This window comes from Oncorhynchus gorbuscha, linkage group LG06, assembly GCF_021184085.1.
Source record: "Oncorhynchus gorbuscha isolate QuinsamMale2020 ecotype Even-year linkage group LG06, OgorEven_v1.0, whole genome shotgun sequence".
NCBI lineage: Eukaryota > Metazoa > Chordata > Actinopteri > Salmoniformes > Salmonidae > Oncorhynchus > Oncorhynchus gorbuscha.
Genome location: NC_060178.1, coordinates 865,771 through 891,611, shown reverse-complemented (window position 1 = coordinate 891,611; position 25,841 = coordinate 865,771). Strand labels below are relative to the sequence as shown.

Below are 25,841 nucleotides of genomic sequence, written 5' to 3'. Positions count from 1 at the left end.
TATAGACTGACATCATCTGGTCGGGTTTATAGACTGACATCATCTGGTCGGGTTTATAGACTGACATCATCCGGTCGGGTTTATAGACTGACATCATCCGGTCGGGTTTATAGACTGACATCATCCGGTCGGGTTTATAGACTGACATCATCCGGTCGGGTTTATAGACTGACATCATCCGGTCGGGTTTATAGACTGACATCATCCGGTCGGGTTTATAGACTGACATCATCCGGTCGGGTTTATAGACTGACATCATCCGGTCGGGTTTATAGACTGACATCATCCGGTCGGGTTTATAGACTGACATCATCCGGTCGGGTTTATAGACTGACATCATCCGGTCGGGTTTATAGACTGACATCATCCGGTCGGGTTTATAGACTGACATCATCCGGTCGGGTTTATAGACTGACATCATCTGGTCGGGTTTAGACTGACATCATCTGGTCGGGTTTATAGACTGACATCATCTGGTCGGGTTTAGACTGACATCATCTGGTCGGGTTTAGAGACTGACATCATCTGGTCGGGTTTATAGACTGACATCATCTGGTCGGGTTTATAGACTGACATCATCTGGTCGGGTTTATAGACTGACATCATCTGGTCGGGTTTATAGACTGACATCTGGTCCGGTTTATAGAATGACATCTGGTTCGGTTTATAGACTGACATCATCTGGTCGGGTTTATAGAGTGACATCATCTGGTCGGGTTTATAGACTGACATCATCTGGTTCGGTTTATAGACTGATATCATCTGGTCGGGTTTATAGACTGACATCATCTGGTCGGGTTTATAGACTGACATCATCTGGTTCTCTTTAGATACTGACATCATCTGGTCGGGTTTATAGACTGACATCATCTGGTCACGTTTATAGACTGACATCATCTGGTTGGGTTTATAGACTGACATCATCCGGTCGGGTTTATAGACTGACATCATCCGGTCGGGTTTATAGACTGACATCATCCGGTCGGGTTTATAGACTGACATCATCTGGTCGGGTTTAGACTGACATCATCTGGTCGGGTTTATAGACTGACATCATCTGGTCGGGTTTAGACTGACATCATCTGGTCGGGTTTATAGACTGACATCATCTGGTCGGGTTTATAGACTGACATCATCTGGTCGGGTTTATAGACTGACATCTGGTCGGGTTTATAGACTGACATCTGGTCCGGTTTATAGAATGACAGCTGGTTCGGTTTATAGACTGACATCATCTGGTCGGGTTTATAGAGTGACATCATCTGGTCGGGTTTATAGACTGACATCATCTGGTTCTGTTTATAGACTGACATCATCTGGTCGGGTTTATAGACTGACATCATCTGGTCGGGTTTATAGACTGACATCATCTGGTTCTCTTTAGATACTGACATCATCTGGTCGGGTTTATAGACTGACATCATCTGGTCACGTTTATAGACTGACATCATCTGGTTGGGTTTATAGACTGACATCATCTGGTTCTCTTTAGATACTGACATCATCTGGTCGGGTTTATAGACTGACATCATCTGGTCGCGTTTATAGACTGACATCATCTGGTCGCATTTATAGACTGACATCATCTGGTTCTGTTTATAGACTGACATCATCTGGTTCTGTTTAGATCCTGACATCATCTGGTTCTGTTTAGATCCTGACATCATCTGGTTGGGTTTATAGACTGACATCATCTGGTTGGGTTTATAGACTGACATAATCTGGTTGGGTTTATAGACTGACATCATCTGGTTGGGTTTATAGACTGACATCATCTGGTTGGGTTTATAGACTGACATCATCTGGTTGGGTTTATAGACTGACATCTGGTCGCGTTTAGATCCTGACATCATCTGGTCGCGTTTAGATCCTGACATCATCTGGTCGCGTTTATAGACTGACATCATCTGGTCGCGTTTAGTCCCTGACATCATCTGGTCGCGTTTAGATCCTGACATCATCTGGTCGCGTTTAGATGCTGACATCATCTGGTCGCGTTTATAGACTGACATCATCTGCTCGGGTTTATAGACTGACATCATCTGGTCGCGTTTATAGACTGACATCATCTGGTCGCGTTTATAGACTGACATCATCTGGTCGCGTTTATAGACTGACATCATCTGGTCGCGTTTATAGACTGACATCATCTGGTCGGGTTTATAGACTGACATCATCTGGTCGGGTTTATAGACTGACATCATCTGGTCGGGTTTATAGACTGACATCATCTGGTCGGGTTTATAGACTGACATCACGGGTTTATAGATCATCCGGTCGGGTTTATAGACTGACATCATCCGGTCGGGTTTATAGACTGACATCATCCGGTCGGGTTTATAGACTGACATCATCCGGTCGGGTTTATAGACTGACATCATCCGGTCGGGTTTATAGACTGACATCATCCGGTCGGGTTTATAGACTGACATCATCCGGTCGGGTTTATAGACTGACATCATCCGGTCGGGTTTATAGACTGACATCATCCGGTCGGGTTTATAGACTGACATCATCCGGTCGGGTTTATAGACTGACATCATCTGGTCGGGTTTATAGACTGACATCATCTGGTCGGGTTTATAGACTGACATCATCTGGTCGGGTTTAGACTGACATCATCTGGTCGGGTTTAGAGACTGACATCATCTGGTCGGGTTTATAGACTGACATCATCTGGTCGGGTTTATAGACTGACATCATCTGGTCGGGTTTATAGACTGACATCATCTGGTCGGGTTTATAGACTGACATCATCTGGTCGGGTTTATAGACTGACATCTGGTCCGGTTTATAGAATGACATCTGGTTCGGTTTATAGACTGACATCATCTGGTCGGGTTTATAGAGTGACATCATCTGGTCGGGTTTATAGACTGACATCATCTGGTTCGGTTTATAGACTGACATCATCTGGTCGGGTTTATAGACTGACATCATCTGGTCGGGTTTATAGACTGACATCATCTGGTTCTCTTTAGATACTGACATCATCTGGTCGGGTTTATAGACTGACATCATCTGGTCACGTTTATAGACTGACATCATCTGGTTGGGTTTATAGACTGACATCATCTGGTTCTCTTTAGATACTGACATCATCTGGTCGGGTTTATAGACTGACATCATCTGGTCGCGTTTATAGACTGACATCATCTGGTCGCATTTATAGACTGACATCATCTGGTTCTGTTTATAGACTGACATCATCTGGTTCTGTTTAGATCCTGACATCATCTGGTTCTGTTTAGATCCTGACATCATCTGGTTCTGTTTAGATCCTGACATCATCTGGTTGGGTTTATAGACTGACATCATCTGGTTGGGTTTATAGACTGACATCATCTGGTTGGGTTTATAGACTGACATCATCTGGTTGGGTTTATAGACTGACATCTGGTCGCGTTTAGATCCTGACATCATCTGGTCGCGTTTAGATCCTGACATCATCTGGTCGCGTTTAGTTCCTGACATCATCTGGTCGCGTTTAGTTCCTGACATCATCTGGTCGCGTTTAGATCCTGACATCATCTGGTCGCGTTTAGATGCTGACATCATCTGGTCGCGTTTATAGACTGACATCATCTGGTCGCGTTTATAGACTGACATCATCTGCTCGGGTTTATAGACTGACATCATCTGGTAGGGATTATAGACTGCCATCATCTGGTAGGGATTATAGACTGACATCATCTGGTAGGGTTTATAGACTGACGTCATCTGGTCCTGTTTATAGAGTGACATCATCTGGTCGGGTTTATAGACTGACATCATCTGGTCCTGTTTATAGAGTGACATCATCTGGTCGGGTTTATAGACTGACATCATCTGGTTCTGTTTATAGACTGACATCATCTGGTTCTGTTTATAGACTGACATCATCTGGTCGGGTTTAGACTGACATCATCTGGTCGGGTTTAGAGACTGACATCATCTGGTCGGGTTTAGAGACTGACATCATCTGGTCGGGTTTATAGACTGACATCATCTGGTCGGGTTTATAGACTGACATCATCTGATCGGGTTTATAGACTGACATCATCTGGTCGGGTTTATAGACTGACATCATCTGGTCGGGTTTATAGACTGACATCTGGTCCGGTTTATAGAATGACATCTGGTTCGGTTTATAGACTGACATCATCTGGTCGGGTTTATAGAGTGACATCATCTGGTCGGGTTTATAGACTGACATCATCTGGTTCGGTTTATAGACTGACATCATCTGGTCGGGTTTATAGACTGACATCATCTGGTCGGGTTTATAGACTGACATCATCTGGTTCTCTTTAGATACTGACATCATCTGGTCGGGTTTATAGACTGACATCATCTGGTCACGTTTATAGACTGACATCATCTGGTTGGGTTTATAGACTGACATCATCTGGTTCTCTTTAGATACTGACATCATCTGGTCGGGTTTATAGACTGACATCATCTGGTCGCGTTTATAGACTGACATCATCTGGTCGCATTTATAGACTGACATCATCTGGTTCTGTTTATAGACTGACATCATCTGGTTCTGTTTAGATCCTGACATCATCTGGTTCTGTTTAGATCCTGACATCATCTGGTTCTGTTTAGATCCTGACATCATCTGGTTGGGTTTATAGACTGACATCATCTGGTTGGGTTTATAGACTGACATCATCTGGTTGGGTTTATAGACTGACATCATCTGGTTGGGTTTATAGACTGACATCTGGTCGCGTTTAGATCCTGACATCATCTGGTCGCGTTTAGATCCTGACATCATCTGGTCGCGTTTAGTTCCTGACATCATCTGGTCGCGTTTAGTTCCTGACATCATCTGGTCGCGTTTAGATCCTGACATCATCTGGTCGCGTTTAGATGCTGACATCATCTGGTCGCGTTTATAGACTGACATCATCTGGTCGCGTTTATAGACTGACATCATCTGCTCGGGTTTATAGACTGACATCATCTGGTAGGGATTATAGACTGCCATCATCTGGTAGGGATTATAGACTGACATCATCTGGTAGGGTTTATAGACTGACGTCATCTGGTCCTGTTTATAGAGTGACATCATCTGGTCGGGTTTATAGACTGACATCATCTGGTCCTGTTTATAGAGTGACATCATCTGGTCGGGTTTATAGACTGACATCATCTGGTTCTGTTTATAGACTGACATCATCTGGTTCTGTTTATAGACTGACATCATCTGGTCGCGTTTATAGACTGACATCATCTGGTTCTGTTTATAGACTGACATCATCTGGTCGGGTTTATAGACTGACATCATCTGGTTCTGTTTATAGACTGACATCATCTGGTAGGGTTTATAGACTGACATCATCTGGTAGGGTTTATAGACTGACATCATCTGGTAGGGTTTATAGACTGACATCATCTGGTCGGGTTTATAGACTGACATCATCTGGTCGGGTTTATAGACTGACATCCTCTGGTAGGGTTTATAGACTGACATCCCCTGGTCGGGTTTATAGACTGACATCTGGTCGGGTTTACAGACTGACATCATCTGGTCGGGTTTATAGACTGACATCCTCTGGTCGGGTTTATAGACTGACATCCTCTGGTCGGGTTTATAGACTGACATCCTCTGGTCGGGTTTATAGACTGACATCCTCTGGTCGGGTTTATAGACTGACATCCTCTGGTCGGGTTTATAGACTGACATCATCTGGTCGGGTTTATAGACTGACATCATCTGGTCGCGTTTATAGACTGACATCATCTGGTCGCGTTTATAGACTGACATCATCTGGTCCTGTTTATAGACTGACATCATCTGGTCCTGTTTATAGACTGACGTCATCTGGTTTTGTTTAGATTCTGACATCATCTGGTCGCGTTTATAGACTGACATCCTCTGGTTCTGTTTATAGACTTACATCATCTGGTTCTGTTTATAGACTGACATCATCTGGTCTTGTTTATAGACTGACATCATTTGGTCCTGTTTAGAGTGACATCATTTGGTCCTGTTTAGAGTGACATCATTTGGTGCTGTTTAGAGTGACATCATCTGGTCGGGTTTGTAGGCTGACATCATCTGGTCGGGTTTGTAGACTGACATCATCTGGTCGGGTTTGTAGACTGACATCATCTGGTCGCGTTTGTAGACTGACATCATCTGGTCGCGTTTATAGACTGACATCATCTGGTTCTGTTTATAGACTGACATCATCTGGTCGGGTTTATAGACTGACATCATCTGGTTCTGTTTATAGACTGACATCATCTGGTCGCGTTTATAGACTGACATCATCTGGTCGCGTTTATAGACTGACGTCATCTGGTTTTGTTTAGATTCTGACATCATCTGGTCGCGTTTATAGACTGACATCCTCTGGTTCTGTTTATAGACTTACATCATCTGGTTCTGTTTATAGACTGACATCATCTGGTCTTGTTTATAGACTGACATCATTTGGTCCTGTTTAGAGTGACATCATTTGGTCCTGTTTAGAGTGACATCATTTGGTCCTGTTTAGAGTGACATCATCTGGTCGGGTTTGTAGACTGACATCATCTGGTCGGGTTTGTAGACTGACATCATCTGGTCGCGTTTGTAGACTGACATCATCTGGTCGCGTTTATAGACTGACATCATCTGGTTCTGTTTATAGACTGACATCATCTGGTCGGGTTTATAGACTGACATCATCTGGTTCTGTTTATAGACTGACATCATCTGGTCGGGTTTATAGACTGACATCATCTGGTTCTGTTTATAGACTGACATCATCTGGTCGGGTTTATAGACTGACATCATCTGGTCGGGTTTATATACTGACATCATCTGGTCGGGTTTATAGACTGACATCATCTGGTCGGGTTTATAGACTGACATCATCTGGTCGGATTTATAGACTGACATCATCTGGTTGGGTTTATAGACTGACATCATCTTGTCGCGTTTATAGACTGACATCATCTGGTCGCGTTTATAGACTGAAATAATCTGGTTCTGTTTAGATTCTGACATCATCTGGTCGCGTTTATAGACTGACATCCTCTGGTTCTGTTTATAGACTGACATCATCTGGTTCTGTTTATAGAGTGACATCATCTGGTTTTGTTTAGATTCTGACATCATCTGGTCGGGTTTATAGACTGACATCATCTGGTCGCGTTTATAGACTGACATCATCTGGTCGGGTTTATAGACTGACATCATCTGGTCGGGTTTATAGACTGACATCCCCTGGTCGGGTTTATAGACTGACATCATCTGGTAGGGTTTATAGACTGACATCATCTGGTTGGGTTTATAGACTGACATCATCTGGTTGGGTTTATAGACTGACGTCATCTGGTCGGGTTTATAGACTGACGTCATCTGGTCGGGTTTATAGACTGACATCATCTGGTCCTGTTTATAGAGTGACATCATCTGGTCGGGTTTGTAGACTGACATCATCTGGTTCTGTTTATAGACTGACGTCATCTGGTCGGGTTTATAGACTGACATCATCTGGTAGGGTTTATAGACTGACATCATCTGGTTCTGTTTATAGACTGACATCATCTGGTCGGGTTTATAGACTGACATCCCCTGGTCGAGTTTATAGACTGACAACATCTGGTCGGGTTTATAGACTGACATCCTCTGGTAGGGTTTATAGACTGACATCCTCTGGTAGGGTTTATAGACTGACATCATCTGGTAGGGTTTATAGACTGACATCATCTGGTAGGGTTTATAGACTGACATCATCTGGTTGGGTTTATAGATTGACATCATCTGGTCGGGTTTATAGACTGACGTCATCTGGTCGGGTTTATAGACTGACATCTTCTGGTCGGGTTTATAGACTGACATCATCTGGTCGGGTTTATAGACTGACGTCATCTGGTCGGGTTTATAGACTGACATCATCTGGTTCTGTTTATAGAGTGACATCATCTGGTCGGGTTTATAGACTGACGTCATCTGGTCGGGTTTATAGACTGACATCCTCTGGTTCTGTTTATAGACTGACATCCTCTGGTTCTGTTTATAGACTGACATCATCTGGTTGGGTTTATAGACTGACATCTGATTATGTTTTTAGTTTGTAAGAACTCGTCCTACAGAAACATTCTCCTGGAGATGTTCCCAAACATCAGAGTGTTGGATGGTGAGACATTTTTATTTTAATAACATGTTTCATTAAAGGTTTTATACTATATTGCTTGTCAAGTAACAGTGATCTGTTCTCTTCAATGCTCTGTTTTAGGTGAAAGAGTGGTTGGACGTGGGAGTGATTTATATAAATTATGCAAAGACATTGATGAAACTATCAAAGGTATTTATTTCAATTAGCTTGAAACTATGAGACATTTTCAGAACAGAGAAGGTCATTGTATATTTGCATCTCTTTGACTCGATCTGAGATTACACTTTTGAGAAGCCAAATGTGTTGTTGTCTCTACCTACCTCTACGCCTTTGTGCTGTTGTCTGTGCCCAATGTTTACACCATGCTGTGTTGCTACCATGTTGTGTTGCTGCCATGCTGTGTTGTCTTAGGTCTCTCTTTATGTAGTGTTGTCTCTCTTGTTATGTGTTTTGTCCTATATTTTTATGTTTAATCCCAGCCCCCGTCCCTGCAGGAGGCCTTTTGCCTTTTACTAGGCCTTAATTGTAAAGAAGAATTAGTTCTTAACTGACTTGCCTAGATAAATAAAGGTGAAATGAATAAAACCACTCAGATATTGAAATGGAGTGAACATATGCTCCTTGCTGAAGGTAGTTCCTTCGAGAAGTTCTCATACCCCTCGACCTATTCCACATGTTGTTGTTACAGCCTCAATTCAAAGTTTATTAAATATACTTTTTTTCTCACCCATATACACACAATAGAATTTTAGCAAATGTATTGAAAATAAAATACATATCTAATTTACATAAGTATTCACACCCCTGAGTCAATACATGTTAGAATCACCTTTGACCGTGATTACAGCTGTGAGTCTTTCTGGGTAAGTCTAAGAGCATTGCACACCTGGATTGTACAATATTTTTGAACATTTTTCATTGAACATTTTTCCTGCTGAAAGGTGAATTAATCTCCAAGTGTCTGGTGGAAAGCAGACTGAGCAGGGTTTTACTCTAGGATTTTGCCTGTGCTTTGCTCCATTCCGTTTCTTTCTTATCCTCAAAAACTCCCCAGTTCTTAATGATTACAAGCATACCCATAACATGATTTATGAGGAGTGGTACTCAGTAATGTATTGGATTTGCCCCAAACAAAACACTGTATTCAGAACAAAAAGTCAATTGCTTTGACACATTTTTGGCAGTATTTACTTTAGTGCGTTATTGTAAACAGGATGCATGTTTTGGAATATTTTTTATTCTGTACAGGCTTCCTTCATTTCACTCTGTCATTTAGGTTAGTATTGTGGAGTAACTACAAAGTTGTTGATCCATCCTCAGTTTTCTCCCATCACAGCCATTAAACTCTGTTACTGTTTTAAAGTCACCATTGACCTCATGGTAAAATCCCTGAGCGGTTTCCTTCCCCTCTGGCAACTGAATAAGGAAGGACGCCTGTATCTTTGTAGTGACTGGGTGTATTGATACACCATCCAAAGTGTAATTAATAACTTCACTGCTCAAAGTGATATTCAATGTCTACATTTTATTTTTTTACCCATCTACCAATAGGTGCCCTTCTTTGCGAGGCATTGGAAAACCTTCCTGGTCTTTGTGTTTGAATTTGTGTTTGAAATTCACAGCTCAACTGAGGGACCTTACAGATAATTGTGTGTGGTGTACAGAGATGAGGTAGTCATTCAAAAATCATATTAAACATATTAAAACATTCAGGCTGAAACACAACAAAATGTGGAAAAAGTCAAGGGGTGTGATTCCTTTCTGAAGGCCCTGTATATTTGAAAACGGTACAACAGTGTTTGACCCAGAACGTCCTCTTATGTCCCCTGTTCAGCTGGTTTCTATAGGAATGGCCAGTTACCAGAGCTGCCTGGCTGTAAGCCCTGGGTCGACAACGACTTCTGGGAAATCAAGAGATCCAGCAACGCCATTATAGACGAGGCCTACAAACAGTTCAATGGTAAGAATGAATCCATACTATGTTATTATGAAAAATGTATGCACTCATTCTGGATACGAGTGTCTGCTAAATGTTTAGCGGATACTTCAGGACGTTGGAGGCCCTTTTTATCACCAGAGGCAGATCACTTCCTGGAAACCACATGTGTCTGCTAAATGTTTAGCGGATACTTCAGGACGTTGGAGGCCCTTCTTATCCCCAGAGGCAGATCACTTCCTGGAAACCACATGTATGTGTCTGCTAAATGTTTAGCGGATACTTCAGGACGTTGGAGGCCCTTTTTATCACCAGAGGCAGATCACTTCCTGGAAACCACATGTGTCTGCTAAATGTTTAGCGGATACTTCAGGACGTTGGAGGCCCTTTTTATCCCCAGAGGCAGATCACTTCCTGGAAACCACATGTGTCTGCTTGCAGTTTTGAAGGAAGTAGCTAAGTAGCATTGGCTCGCTAAACTGCTTCCATCATACTGCACACAGAGACATTAAAGTGGTACCCACCGGTTCATATGCCTCTGTATGGGACTGTATGTGGACTAATACAATACTGTAAATTTGTCTAGCTTCCCATTTTTCTAACGCCTGATTTTTAGGGTTTGACAATCTTGGAGAAAATGTAACTTAACCACTGATTTTGATCTCTCTACAGACGTCCTTCATGAATGCAGACTGCTGAACAACAGAGCGACACACGTCATCTCACAGACAGAGAGATCTCTGAGCCTCAAGAACCAGCCAAAGCAGTACTCTGTTTAAAATGTGGTTTACAACAGGCAACATTGATTGTGAAGTGTGTTTGTGTGATATGTGTTACTTACATGAAACTATGTCATGGCTTCATGTATTAATGATGCTGATTTATATCCGAATGCTTGACCCAGTGCCAGAACCTTGACATGCTCAGCATTACGTTGCAGACAGTGCTGCATAGTGACACCTAGAGGATATATAACTACCCTTGGGTCTAGTGTAGCCAATGCAAAGCCTCCTACCCCCTTGGGTCTAGTGTAGCCAATGTAAAGCCTCCTACCCCCTTGGGTCTAGTCTAGTGTAGCCAATGTAAAGCCTCCTACCCCCTTGGGTCTAGTGTAGCCAACGTAAAGCCTCCTACCCCCTTGGGTCTAGTCTAGCCAATGTAAAGCCTCCTACCCCCTTGGGTCTAGTCTAGCCAATGTAAAGCCTCCTGCCCCCTTGGGTCTAGTCTAGTGTAGCCAATGTAAAGCCTCCTGCCCCCTTGGGTCTAGTCTAGTGTAGCCAATGTAAAGCCTCCTGCCCCCTTGGGTCTAGTCTAGTGTAGCCAATGTAAAGCCTCCTACCCCCTTGGGTCTAGTGTAGCCAATGTAAAGCCTCCTACCCCCTTGGGTCTAGTGTAGCCAACGTAAAGCCTCCTACCCCCTTGGGTCTAGTCTAGTGTAGCCAATGCAAAGCCTCCTACCCCCTTGGGTCTAGTGTAGCCAATGTAAAGCCTCCTACCCCCGTGGGTCCCTGCTTTAGCCAATGTAAAGCCTCCTACCCCCGTGGGTCCCTGCTTTAGCCAATGTAAAGCCTCCTACCCCCTTGGGTCTAGTGTAGCCAACGTAAAGCCTCCTACCCCCTTGGGTCTAGTCTAGCCAATGTAAAGCCTCCTGCCCCCTTGGGTCTAGTCTAGTGTAGCCAATGTAAAGCCTCCTACCCCCTTGGGTCTAGTCTAGTGTAGCCAATGTAAAGCCTCCTACCCCCTTGGGTCTAGTGTAGCCAATGTAAAGCCTCCTACCCCCGTGGGTCTAGTGTAGCCAATGAAAAGCCTCCTACCCCCTTGGGTCTAGTGTAGCCAACGTAAAGCCTCCTACCCCCTTGGGTCTAGTCTAGTGTAGCCAATGCAAAGCCTCCTACCCCCTTGGGTCTAGTGTAGCCAATGTAAAGCCTCCTACCCCCGTGGGTCCCTGCTTTAGCCAATGAAAAGCCTCCTTACCCCCTTGGGTCTAGTGTATCCAATGAAACACCTCCTACCCCCTTGGGTCTAGTCTAGTGTAGCCAATGTAAGCCTCCTACCCCCTTGGGTCTAGTGTAGCCAATGTAAAGCCTCCTACCCCCTTGGGTCTAGTGTAGCCTAGCCTAGACTCTTAGAAAAAAAGGTGCTATCTACAACCGAAAAGGGTTCTTCGGCTGTCCCCATAGGAGAACCCTTTTTGGTTCCATGTGGTACCCTTTCCACAGAAGGTTTTACCTGGAACCAAAAAGGGTTCTTTTTTGGGACTTTTTTGGAACAGTTTTTTTCTAAGAGTTTACCTGCCTGTGTAGCCTACAGATCATACAGGCTAGCACTACCGACTCCTACCCTCTATAGCAGGGGTGGGCAAACCTTTTGGCTCGAGGGCCACATCGGGATTTTGAAATTCAATGGAGGGGAGCATTTTTTGGGAGATAAATTTTGTTAAAATCAATTTGCGGGAGCCTCTCGAGTGGCGCAGCGGTCTAAGGTACTTCATCGCAGTCTTTGAGGCGTCACTAGAGACCTGGGTTCGATCCCAGGCTGGCCAGTTCCTGGGAGACCCATGAGGCGGCACACAATTGGCCCAGTGTCATCTGGGTTAGGAGAGGGTTTGACAGGCCAAGATTAACATTTCCCATCGCGCTCTAGTTACTCCTGTGGCGGGCCGGGCACATGGCCCCTGACACGGTTGCCAGGTGTACGGTGTATACAGAACATTGGTGCGGCTGGCTTCCGGGTTAAGCGGGCGTTGTGTCAAGAAGCAGTGTGGCTTGGCTGGGTCGTGTTTCGTGGGACGCACAACTCTCAACCTTCGCCTCTCCATATGGGAGTTGCAGCGATGGGACAAAACTACCTACCAATTGGAAACCACGAAATTGGGGAGAAATAAACAGGTAATGTCTTCAGGCTTCTACAGGCTTCTACCCTCTACAGACTTCTACCCTCTACAGATGTCTACAGACTTCTACAGACTTCTACCCTCTACAGACGTCTGCCCTCTACAGACTTCTACCCTCTACAGGCTTCTACAGGCTTCTACCCTCTACAGGCTTCTACAGGCTTCTACCCACTACAGACTTCTACCCACTACAGACTTCTACCCTCTACAGACTTCTACCCTCTACAGACTTCTACCCTCTACAGACTTCTACCCTCTACAGACTTCTACCCTCTACAGACTTCTACCCTCTACAGACTTCTACCCTCTACAGACCTCTACCCTCTACAGACCTCTACCCTCTACAGACAGACCTCTACAGACAGACCTCTACCCTCTACAGACAGACGTCTACCCTCTACAGACAGACGTCTACCCTCTACAGACAGACCCTCTAGAGACAGACGTCTACCCTCCTGAGTGCTAAGTAGCCTACAGGCTCCAGTTCCAACCAACTCTGTGGGTTCAGACCCATTGTCTTACATCAGATAACGATGATTCCGCTTATCGTCGGTTGAGGGACGACCATTGCGTAGGATTGACGCCACCTGACGTAAGACAATGGGTGCAGACGTGGATCCATATTGACACCACTTGGGTGCCATAAGGTGTTTACTGTGCTCACTATGCACAGCGCTGTGTGTTGAGTGATGCTGAGCCATGCTGCTATTACAATACAACTTAGTAACTTGTTACTATTGTTTAAAACTATCAACATTATCAAAGCTTATCCATATTGCACTACTTCATCATTGATGGTGAAGTGTTTGTTTTATTATGCTGGCATTGGGAGTGATGCTTATGTAGTGAATTAATTCTGCACAGTTTGAGTTGTTTCTACTTGTTTTGCTACCGTTAATAAGGCCAACGCTAGCAGTACATGGAAAATACTATCTGCCATTAAAATGACTAATAAACAGGCGGAATTGCTGGTTTTGTTCCAAACCTTTTTATTCATGCAGTTTTTTTGGTTGTTGGATAGACTCACGGGTCAGGTGGTCTCTCTCTCTCTCTCACACACACACACACACACACACACACACACACACACACAGCTACAACCTGCTTATTAACTAGCTCAGTTGGCACTGTTGTGGTGAAGAATGGTGTTTCTCAATTCTCATACTGTATGAATTAATGACATTTTATGTTTATGTCGACTCGCCAATTGACAAACCCATCCCTTATCTGATTCTCGGGCCCAGATCCCCATCATTTGTGTGAAGAAAAGATGGAGAAAAAGGGGGTGGAGGTTGGGCTGCCTTCTGAGAAAACCCCCAAAGCCATCTGTTCTATTGGCCAACCCCCAAAGCCATCTGTTCTATTGGCCAACCCCCAAAGCCATCTGTTCTATTGGCCAACCCCCAAAGCCATCTGTTCTATTGGCCAACCCCCAAAGCCATCTGTTCTATTGGCCAACCCCAAAGCCATCTGTTCTATTGGCCAACCCCCAAAGCCATCTGTTCTATTGGCCGACCCCCAAAGCCATCTGTTCTATTGGCCGACCCCCAAAGCCATCTGTTCTATTGGCTGACCCCAAAGCCATCTGTTCTATTGGCCGACCCCCAAAGCCATCTGTTCTATTGGCCGACCCCCAAAGCCATCTGTTCTATTGGCCGACCCCCAAAGCCATCTGTTCTATTGGCCGACCCCCAAAGCCATCTGTTCTATTGGCCGACCCACAAAGCCATCTGTTCTATCGGCCGACCCCCAAAGCCATCTGTACTATTGGCCGACCCCCAAAGCCATCTGTCCTATCGGCTGACCCCCAAAGCCATCTGTCCTATCGGCCGACCCCCAAAGCCATCTGTCCTATTGGCCGACCCCCAAAGCCATCTGTCCTATTGGCCGACCCCCAAAGCCATTGTCCTATTGGCCGACCCCCAAAGCCATCTGTCCTATTGGCACGACCCCCAAAGCCATCTGTTCTATTGGCCGACGTACAATCATTGGAAATTAGTATCGATGACCTACGGGCAAGATCATCCTACCAATGGGACATTAACTGTAATGTCTTACGTTTCACCGAGTCGTGGGTGAACGACGACGCGGATAGTATAGAGCTGGCGGGATTTTCCATGCACCGGCAAAACAGAATGTACGTCTGGTAAGACGGGGGCTGGAGATGTCTATTTGTCAATATCACCTGGTGCTGTGATGTCTAATATTAAACAAGTCTCGAGGTATAAGCTGTAGACCACAATATCTACCAAGAGAGTTCTCATCTAAATTATTCGTAACCGTCTATTTATCACCACAGACCGATGCTGGCACTAAGACCGCACTCAACAAGCTGTATAGGGCTTAAGCAAACAAGAAAATGCTCATTCAGAGGCGGCGCTCCTAGTGGCCAGGGACTTTAATGCAGGGAAACTTAAATCTGTTTTACCTCATTTCTACCAGCATGTCACATGTGCAACCAAAGAAAAGAAAATGCTAGACTACCTTTACTCCACACGGCGACGCGTACAAAGCTCTTCCCTGCCCTCCATTTGATAATATAATATAATAATAATAATGATATAATTTACATTGACATATCTGACCATAATTATATCCTCCTGATTCCTGCTTATAAGCAAAAACTAAAGCAGGAAGTACCAGTGACTCGCTCAATGTGGAAGTGGTCAGATGACGCGGATGCTACGCTACAGGACTGTTTTGCTAGCACATGCTGGAATATATTCTGGGATTCATCCAATGGCATTGGCACCACAGTCATCGGCTTCATCAATAAGTGCATTGACGACGTCGTCTCCACAGTGACTGTATATACATACCCCAACCAGAAGCCATGGATTACAGGCAACATCCGCATTGAGCTCAAATAAATAAATAAAAAATAAAAAAAGAGCTAGAGCTGCCGCTTTCAAGGAGTGGGACACTAATCCGGATGCTTATAAGAAATCCCGTTATGCCCTCCGATGAACCATCAAACAAGCAAAGCGTCAATACAGTAATAAAATTGAATCCTATTACACCGGCTCTGATGCTCGTTGGATGTGGCAGGGCTTGAAAACTATTATGGACTACAAAGGGGAACCCTGACAGGAGCTGCCCAGTAACACGAGCCTACCAGACGAGCTAAATTCCTTTTATGCTCGCTTCGAGGCAAGCAACACTGAAGCATACACGAGAGCGCCAGCTGTCCTGGACGGCTGTGTGATAATGTTCTCAGTAGCCGATGTGAGCAAGACCTTTAAACAGGTCAACATTTACAAAGCAACAGGGCCAGATGGATTACCAGGACGTATACTCAAAGCATGCCTGGACCAACTGGCAAGTGTCTTCACTGACATTTTCGACCTCTCCCAGACCGAGTCTGTAATTCCTACATGTTTCAAGCAGACCACCATAGTCCCTGTGTCCAAGGAAGTGAAGGTAACCTACCTAAATGATTACTCTTGTCGGTAGCCATGAGGTGCTTTGAAAGGCTGGTAAATGGCTCACATCAACAGCATCCTCCCGGACACACTAGACCAGGGTTGGGCATTTCCAGTATGGTGTTTATACTTGCATACTATTGTTTGTACAGATGAACGTGGTACCTTCAGGCGTTTGGAAATTGCTCCCAAGGATGAACCAGACTTGTGGAGGTCTACAATTTTTTTCTGAGGTTTTGGCTGATTTCTTTTGATTTTTCCATGATGTCAAGCAAAGAGGCAATGAGTTTGAAGGTAGGCCATGAAATACATCCACAGGTACACCTCCAATTGACTCAAATTGTGTCAAGCTTCTAAAGCCATGACATAATTTTCTTGAATTTTCCAAGCTGTTTAAAGGCACAGTCAACTTAGTGTATGTAAACTTCTGACTTCAACTGTACATTTACAGATAGAAAAATTAAGCAAGGCATTCGAACCCAATCTGGCACAAAGAACATTAATGTGGGAGACAAGCCTATACACAATCTATATACACACACAATTTACCACAGAATATAATTATAGGTAGCCCTTTTCTTTTATTCCAGGCCTTATATAAATATTCTGCAAACGAAAGTACACAATGGACAAAAGATATTTCAGTTTCTCAGCCCCATAATGCCAGGGTCATCTGGTGGTCTGTGTCCTCATCACTCAGCCCCATAATTCCAGGGTCATCTGGTGGTCTGTGTCCTCATCACTCAGCCACATAATGCCAGGGTATAGCTGGTGGTCTGTCTCCTCATCACTCAGCCACATAATGCCAGGGTCATCTGGTGGTCTGTCTCATCACTCAGCCACATAATGCCAGGGTATAGCTGGTGGTCTGTCTCCTCATCACTCAGCCACAATATTCCAGGGTCATCTGGTGGTCTGTCTCCTCATCACTCAGCCACAATATTCCAGGGTTTATCTGGTGGTCTGTCTCCTCATCACTCATACCCTGGCATTATGTGGCTATCTGGTGTGCTTTCTGGAATAAGAGCAAAGCGTATATTGGGTTGAAAGGGTAGAGGACAAAATGAGTTTCATTCTCTATTTCTTTGAGGTCACAATAATTACATAGGCTTTCCTCTTCCATTTCACCACAATACCGACCTGTTTCAATACGCAGATGAAATATCCCTGATCTGACCTGTTTCAATACACAGAGGCAATATCCCTGATCTGACCTGTTTCAATATCCCTGATCTGACCTGTTTCAATATCCCTGATCTGACCTGTTTCAATATCCCTGATCTGACCTGTTTCAATATCCCTGATCTGACCTGTTTCAATATGCAGAGGAAATATCCCTGATCTGACCTGTTTCAATATCCCTGATCTGACCTGTTTCAATACGCAGAGACAATATCCCTGATCTGACCTGTTTCAATACACAGAGGCAATATCCCGGATCTGACCTGTTTCAATACGCAGAGGCAATATCCCTGATCTGACCTGTTTCAATACGCAGAGGCAATATCCCTGATCTGACCTGTTTCAATATGCAGAGACAATATCCCTGATCTGACCTGTTTCAATACGCAGAGACAATATCCCTGATCTGACCTGTTTCAATACACAGAGAAAATATCCCTGATCTGACCTGTTTCAATACACAGAGACAATATCCCTGATCTGACCTGTTTCAATACACAGAGACAATATCCCTGATCTGACCTGTTTCAATACGCAGAGACAATATCCCTGATCTGACCTGTTTCAATACACAGAGACAATATCCCTGATCTGACCTGTTTCAATACACAGAGACAATATCCCTGATCTGACCTGTTTCAATACACAGAGACAATATCCCTGATCTGACCTGTTTCAATACGCAGAGACAATATCCCTGATCTGACCTGTTTCAATACGCAGAGACAATATCCCTGATCTGACCTGTTTCAATACACAGAGAAAATATCCCTGATCTGACCTGTTTCAATACACAGAGACAATATCCCTGATCTGACCTGTTTCAATACACAGAGACAATATCCCTGATCTGACCTGTTTCAATACACAGAGACAATATCCCTGATCTGACCTGTTTCAATACACAGAGGCAATATCCCTGATCTGACCTGTTTCAATATCCCTGATCTGACCTGTTTCACTATGCAGAGGCAATATCCCTGATCTGACCTGTTTCACTATGCAGAGACAATAACCCTGATCTGACCTGTTTCAATACGCAGAGATCCCATTGAAAAACATTACTAGCTATTCTGGCTGTCGGGATATCCAACAGTCTATTCCACATTCTCACCATACATGCCTTCCATCTCAACTCACAGGGTTCCCTGTGAGTCATTATCTGTGTTTTAGTCTGGTTGATCATGAGTCTCCATCTTTAACACCAAGTCATTATCTGTGTTTTAGTCTGGTTAATCATGAGTCTCTTTAACACCAAGACATTATCTGTGTTTTAGTCTGGTTGATCATGAGTCTCCATCTTTACCACCAAGACATTATCTGTGTTTTAGTCTGGTTGATCATGAGTCTCCATCTTTACACCAAGACATTATCTGTGTTTTAGTCTGGTTGATCATGAGTCTCCATCTTTACACCAAGACATTATCTGTGTTTTAGTCTGGTTGATCATGAGTCTCCATCTTTACCACCAAGACATTATCTGTGTTTTAGTCTGGTTGATCATGAGTCTCTTGAACACCAAGACATTATCTGTGTTTTAGTCTGGTTGATCATGAGTCTCCATCTTTAACACCAAGACATTATCTGTGTTTTAGTCTGGTTGATCATGAGTCTCTTGAACACCAAGACATTATCTGTGTTTTAGTCTGGTTGATCATGAGTCTCCATCTTTAACACCAAGTCATTATCTGTGTTTTAGTCTGGTTGATCATGAGTCTCCATCTTTAACACCAAGACATTATCTGTGTTTTAGTCTGGTTGATCATGAGTCTCTTGAACACCAAGACATTATCTGTGTTTTAGTCTGGTTAATCATGAGTCTCTTTAACACCAAGACATTATCTGTGTTTTAGTCTGGTTGATCATGAGTCTCTTTAACACCAAGACATTATCTGTGTTTTAGTCTGGTTAATCACGAGTCTCCATCTTTACACCAAGACATTATCTGTGTTTTAGTCTGGTTAATCACGAGTCTCCATCTTTACACCAAGACATTATCTGTGTTTTAGTCTGGTTGATCATGAGTCTCCATCTTTAACACCAAGACATTATCTGTGTTTTAGTCTGGTTGATCACGAGTCTCCATCTTTAACACCAAGACATTATCTGTGTTTTAGTCTGGTTGATCATGAGTCTCTTGAACACCAAGACATTATCTGTGTTTTAGTCTGGTTAATCATGAGTCTCTTTAACACCAAGACATTATCTGTGTTTTAGTCTGGTTGATCATGAGTCTCCATCTTTAACAAAAAGACATTATCTGTGTTTTAGTCTGGTTGATCACGAGTCTCCATCTTTAACACCAAGACATTATCTGTGTTTTAGTCTGGTTGATCATGAGTCTCTTGAACACCAAGACATTATCTGTGTTTTAGTCTGGTTAATCATGAGTCTCTTTAACACCAAGACATTATCTGTGTTTTAGTCTGGTTGATCATGAGTCTCTTTAACACCAAGACATTATCTGTGTTTTAGTCTGGTTAATCACGAGTCTCCATCTTTACACCAAGACATTATCTGTGTTTTAGTCTGGTTAATCACGAGTCTCCATCTTTACACCAAGACATTATCTGTGTTTTAGTCTGGTTGATCATGAGTCTCCATCTTTAACACCAAGACATTATCTGTGTTTTAGTCTGGTTGATCACGAGTCTCCATCTTTAACACCAAGACATTATCTGTGTTTTAGTCTGGTTGATCATGAGTCTCTTGAACACCAAGACATTATCTGTGTTTTAGTCTGGTTAATCATGAGTCTCTTTAACACCAAGACATTATCTGTGTTTTAGTCTGGTTGATCACGAGTCTCCATCTTTAACACCAAGACATTATCTGTGTTTTAGTCTGGTTTGATCATGAGTCTCCATCTTTAACACCCAGTCATTGACTGCAGGTCTTGTTCAGTTTCTGCCATCAAAATAATATCATCAGCATATTAATGGATACTTAGCATTTCATCATCATATCTTACTCCAATATTTAACTGTTTCATTTATTTTCTTAATTTTTAAACATAGTAAACAAAGTTGGTGATAAGGTGTCTCCTTGTTTTACACCTGAGGGTGTGGGAAACCAATCTGTACGATATTCATTAACACACACACAAGCAAATGGTACTTCGTAAAGAGACTGGATTGCGTGATAAAAATGTTCCAATAAACCCCTGTCTTTAACAAACTATAGGCTACAATATCCCGGTTTATAATTGAAATCAATGAAACAAGAAAAAGTAAGCTTCTCTTCGTGTAATCTATGTCTGATTATTGTACAGACCGAGAAGACGTGATCGATACAGGCTCTGGATTTACCAAAACCATTTTGTTTTCCCTCCAGAACGTGTTGATCCTCAAAAGGTAATCAGCCTGTTAAGGATGGATGAATATAATGTAATATAATATAATAATGTACAGTATGATTAAGCGCAATGTGTGTATTAAATGCATTGACAGCAGTCGAATAGGCCTTAAAGCCCTAAATGTGGTTGGAGGCTCTGTATGGTGGGTGTGACACAATTGCGGAGCCCCGGAAGCATGCAGAGGTCAAATTGAGCTCCGTACCGCAGTTTCATGCACCTCCCAAATGTTGTAACATTGCGGAGGACTCCGTATAGCTGCGCATTGACATGATTGGTTGACGGTAGGTGGGGGCGGGAGGTCCTGAATAAACACAAACTCACTTCCTTGACAACTTCCCTCACAACAGCTCTTGGCTGCTCCACGAAGAGCAAAAAGTATGAATGCCCTGACTTGATCATTATAATTACAAGTGTTAAGACGTGTTCTGGGTAAGACGATTTGAACCTCCATAGACGTGGAGTTGACCATGTAGTGCCTCTTACCCAGTGATGTCCTCACATGTCCCAGGTTGCCAGATTGGAAACATTCTTGAGTTGGGTTCTAGCTAGACACTGAACTGAAATAAATTGATTGGAGTGAGATGGGATACAATATCATAATACAACAGGCCATCATTATTAGCTACTTAAGTAAATAATAAATATGGCGTTGCATTACAATGTGTCCTTATTGTAAAACAATATGTAGCCTACCATTTCAAAAGCATTATTCTGGAAAATCTTTTCCATGTTTTATCCAGACTATCATACTGTGGTCAATGAAGCATCCATTGGTTGTGATAGCTTTTATGAACCATAACTGATTAATTAATCAAACGCTCTGGCAGACTCAACCGTTGACAAGCGCTGCTGACTATTTTGGCTACGGCATTTTTTTCTAGGAGAACGGAAGGAGCGTGCTCGCATACTCCCGTTAAGCCGAAACCACACAGAGACGCAGTCAAAGGAGTCCAAAATTGCGTACGAGTAGAACGCGTCAATTCACATACACTGCGTAGCATATGCCAATGAGAATACATAATAAACAGTTGTATTTGTTATGTTCGCTATGTAGCCCTTGTGAATCATTGTTGTGCTTTAATTTTGACGCACCTCATAGCCTATGTCCTACAGAGCCACAGTTACCTATCTCCTGTTGGCTCAGGAACATGAGGAGAGTTGTAGCTGATATACCCTAGTGGTTTATAAAGAATGTAGCTAGTCTCACAGTACCTACCTCCTGTTGGCTCAGGAACACGAGGAGAGTTGTAGCTGATATACCCTAGTGGTTTATAAAGAATGTAGCTAGTCTCACAGTACCTACCTCCTGTTGGCTCAGGAACACGAGGAGAGTTGTAGCTGATATACCCTAGTGGTTTATAAAGAATGTAGCTAGTCTCACAGTACCTACCTCCTGTTGGCTCAGGAACATGAGGAGAGTTGTAGCTGATATACCCTAGTGGTTTATAAAGAATGTAGCTAGTCTCACAGTACCTGCCTCCTGTTGGCTCAGGAACATGAGGAGAGTTGTAGCTGATATACCCTAGTGGTTTATAAAGAATGTAGCTAGTCTCACAGTACCGGCCTCCTGTTGGCTCAGGAACATGAGGAGAGTTGTAGCTGATAGGCCTCAACCCTAGTGGTTTATAAAGAATGTAGCTAGTCTCACAGTACCTGCCTCCTGTTGGCTCAGGAACACGAGGAGAGTTGTAGCTGATATACCCTAGTGGTTTATAAAGAATGTAGCTAGCTAGTTGATGACAGCTCTCGCTGTTCGGGCACACTTTTTTCTCTGGAGCCAAAACGAGATTGGTAGTCTACGCCCCATCGTGGGTGATTGATCAACAGTATGGTCATTCAACGAGAGAGGAGTCGTTTTCATGACATCTTACATGTAAAATGGCGTGACTAAATTCTTCAGTTACCTTAGAAATTCTGATTTTGTTGAGGAGGAAGTGTAGGCCTATTGGCTATAGCGTCTCAAAATGGACAAACAATACTGTAACGGCCCTGGGTTTATAAGAGCGGATATGGACTCAGTCGATAGCGAGCTGGACTTTGGGCTGGAAGGTCGAGGGTTCGAGACCTGCTCCCTGCTGGTTCATTACAGTACTATTGACGCTTTTTAAAATTGATTTTCAAGTGAAGCTCGTTTAACCACCAAATCAATCGAAAATTGTATTTTTAAGAGCTTTCACACGCTGGGATTTGAATTAGAATGCACAGTAGACGGGCCCGAGAGTGTCAACGCCATCATGCACTTCAAATTAGAAAGCAAGTCTATTCTCTACTGCTGGTAGTAAAGTGAGGCATAAATGACCAAAAATACTGTTTGTGCATTAATGTCTGGAAATGTGTATATTTAGTGTTAAGTTTATCTCTGTGCCAATAATACCCATTTGAAAACAATAACCAGGTGAGAAAGTAAAGAGGTCTGGTACAGGAATAGTGTGGGTAAGCCAGTGTCAGTGAAACATGAGCCTATCACAATAATGAAAACAAAATGTAGGTCATTACAGCATTATGTATCATATGCTATATTATTATATTATATATTATTATCATTACAGCAGTATGTCATTACCATATTATATATCATTACTATATTATTTATCATTACCATATTATGTATCATTACAGCATTATGTATCATTACAGCATTATGTATCATTCTCATTACCGTATTATGTATCATTACACCATTATGTATCATTACAGCATTATGTATCATTACACCATTATGTATCATTCTCATTACAGCATTATGTATCATTACACCATTATGTATCATTCTCATTACCGTATTATGTATCATTACACCATTATGTATCATTACAGCATTATGTATCATTACACCATTATGTATCATTCTCATTACAGCATTATGTATCATTACACCATTATGTATCATTCTCATTACAGCATTATGTATCATTACACCATTATGTATCATTCTCATTACCGTATTATGTATCATTACAGCATTATTTATCATTACTATATTATATATCATTACTATATTATTTATCATTACTATATTATATATCATTACAGCATTATGTATCATTACAGCATTATGTATCATTCTCATTACCGTATTATGTATCATTACAGCATTATTTATCATTACTATATTATATATCATTACTATATTATTTATCATTACTATATTATATATATTATATATCATTAGCATTATGTATATATTATATATCATTACAGCATTATTTATCATTACTATATTATATAGCATTACTATATTATTTGTATCATTCTCATTCTCATTACCGTATTATGTATCATTACAGCATTATTTATCATTACTATATTATGTATCATTACTATATTATTTATCATTACTATATTATATATCATTACTATATTATATATCATTACTATATTATTTATCATTACTATATTATGTATCATTACTATATTATGTATCATTACTATATTATGTATCATTACTATATTATGTATCATTACTATATTATTTATCATTACTATATTATTTATCATTACTATATTATATATCATTACTATATTATTTATAATGACCATTTTATTTATCATTACTATATTATTTATAATCATATTATTTATCATTACTATTTATAAATCATTACTATATTATTTATAATTACTATATTATTTATCATTACTATATTATTTATAATGACCATATTATTTATCATTACTATATTATATATCATTACTATATTATTTATCATTACTATATTATTTATAATGACCATATTATTTATCATTACTATATTATATATCATTACTATATTATTTATAATGAACATATTATTTATCATTACTATATTATTTATAATGACCATATTATTTATCATTACTATATTATTTATAATGACCATATTATTTATCATTACTATATTATTTATAATGACCATATTATTTATCATTACTATATTATATATCATTACTATATTATTTATAATGACCATATTATTTATCATTACTATATTATTTATAATGACCATATTATTTATCATTACTATATTATTTATAATGACCATATTATTTATCATTACTATATTATTTATAATGACCATATTATTTATCATTACTATATTATATATCATTACTATATTATTTATAATGACCATATTATTTATCATTACTATATTATATATCATTACTATATTATTTATAATGACCATATTATTTATCATTACTATATTATTTATCATTACCATATTATATATCATTACTATATTATTTATAATGACCATATTATTTATCATTACTATATTATATATCATTACAGCATTATTTATCATTACTATATTATGTATCATTACATAGCCTGGTTCCTCTCTAGGTTTCTTCTTAGGTTTTGGCCTTTCTAGGGAGTTTTTCCTAGCCACCGTGCTTCTACACCTGCATTGCTTGCTGTTTGGGGTTTTAGGCTGGGTTTCTGTACAGCACTTTGAGATATCAGCTGATGTACGAAGGGCTATATAAATACATTTGATTTGATTTGATTACAGCATTATTTATCATTACCATATTATGTATCATTACAGCATTATTTATCATTACAGCATTAGTTATCATTACAGCATTAGTTATCATTACAGCATTATTTATCATTACAGCATTATTTATCATTACAGCATTATTTATCATTACAGCATTAGTTATCATTACAGCATTAGTTATCATTACAGCATTAGTTATCATTACAGCATTAGTTATCATTACAGCATTAGTTATCATTACAGCATTATTTATCATTACAGCATTAGTTATCATTACAGCATTATTTATCATTACAGCATTAGTTATCATTACAGCATTATTTATCATTACAGCATTAGTTATCATTACAGCATTATTTATCATTACCATTATTTATCATTACCGTAATATGTATCATTACAGCATTAGTTATCATTACAGCATTATTTATCATTACAGCATTATTTAATATGTATCATTACAGCAT

At 41.2% G+C, this 25,841-nt stretch overlaps 1 protein-coding gene across 1 annotated transcript in view; it reads left to right on the top strand.

The window, feature by feature from the left end:
* lrrc61 (leucine rich repeat containing 61) overlaps positions 1–13,898 on the top strand; it is a 164,175-nt gene extending 150,277 nt beyond the window's left edge. Inside the window, exons 10-13 of the mRNA XM_046352059.1 lie at positions 8,055–8,120; positions 8,220–8,288; positions 9,934–10,059; positions 10,708–13,898. Coding sequence (XP_046208015.1) covers positions 8,055–8,120; positions 8,220–8,288; positions 9,934–10,059; positions 10,708–10,814 — 368 coding nt within the window. The 3' untranslated portion in view covers positions 10,815–13,898. The remainder of the gene's footprint in view (positions 1–8,054; positions 8,121–8,219; positions 8,289–9,933; positions 10,060–10,707) is intronic.
* The last annotated feature ends 11,943 nt before the right edge of the window (positions 13,899–25,841 follow it).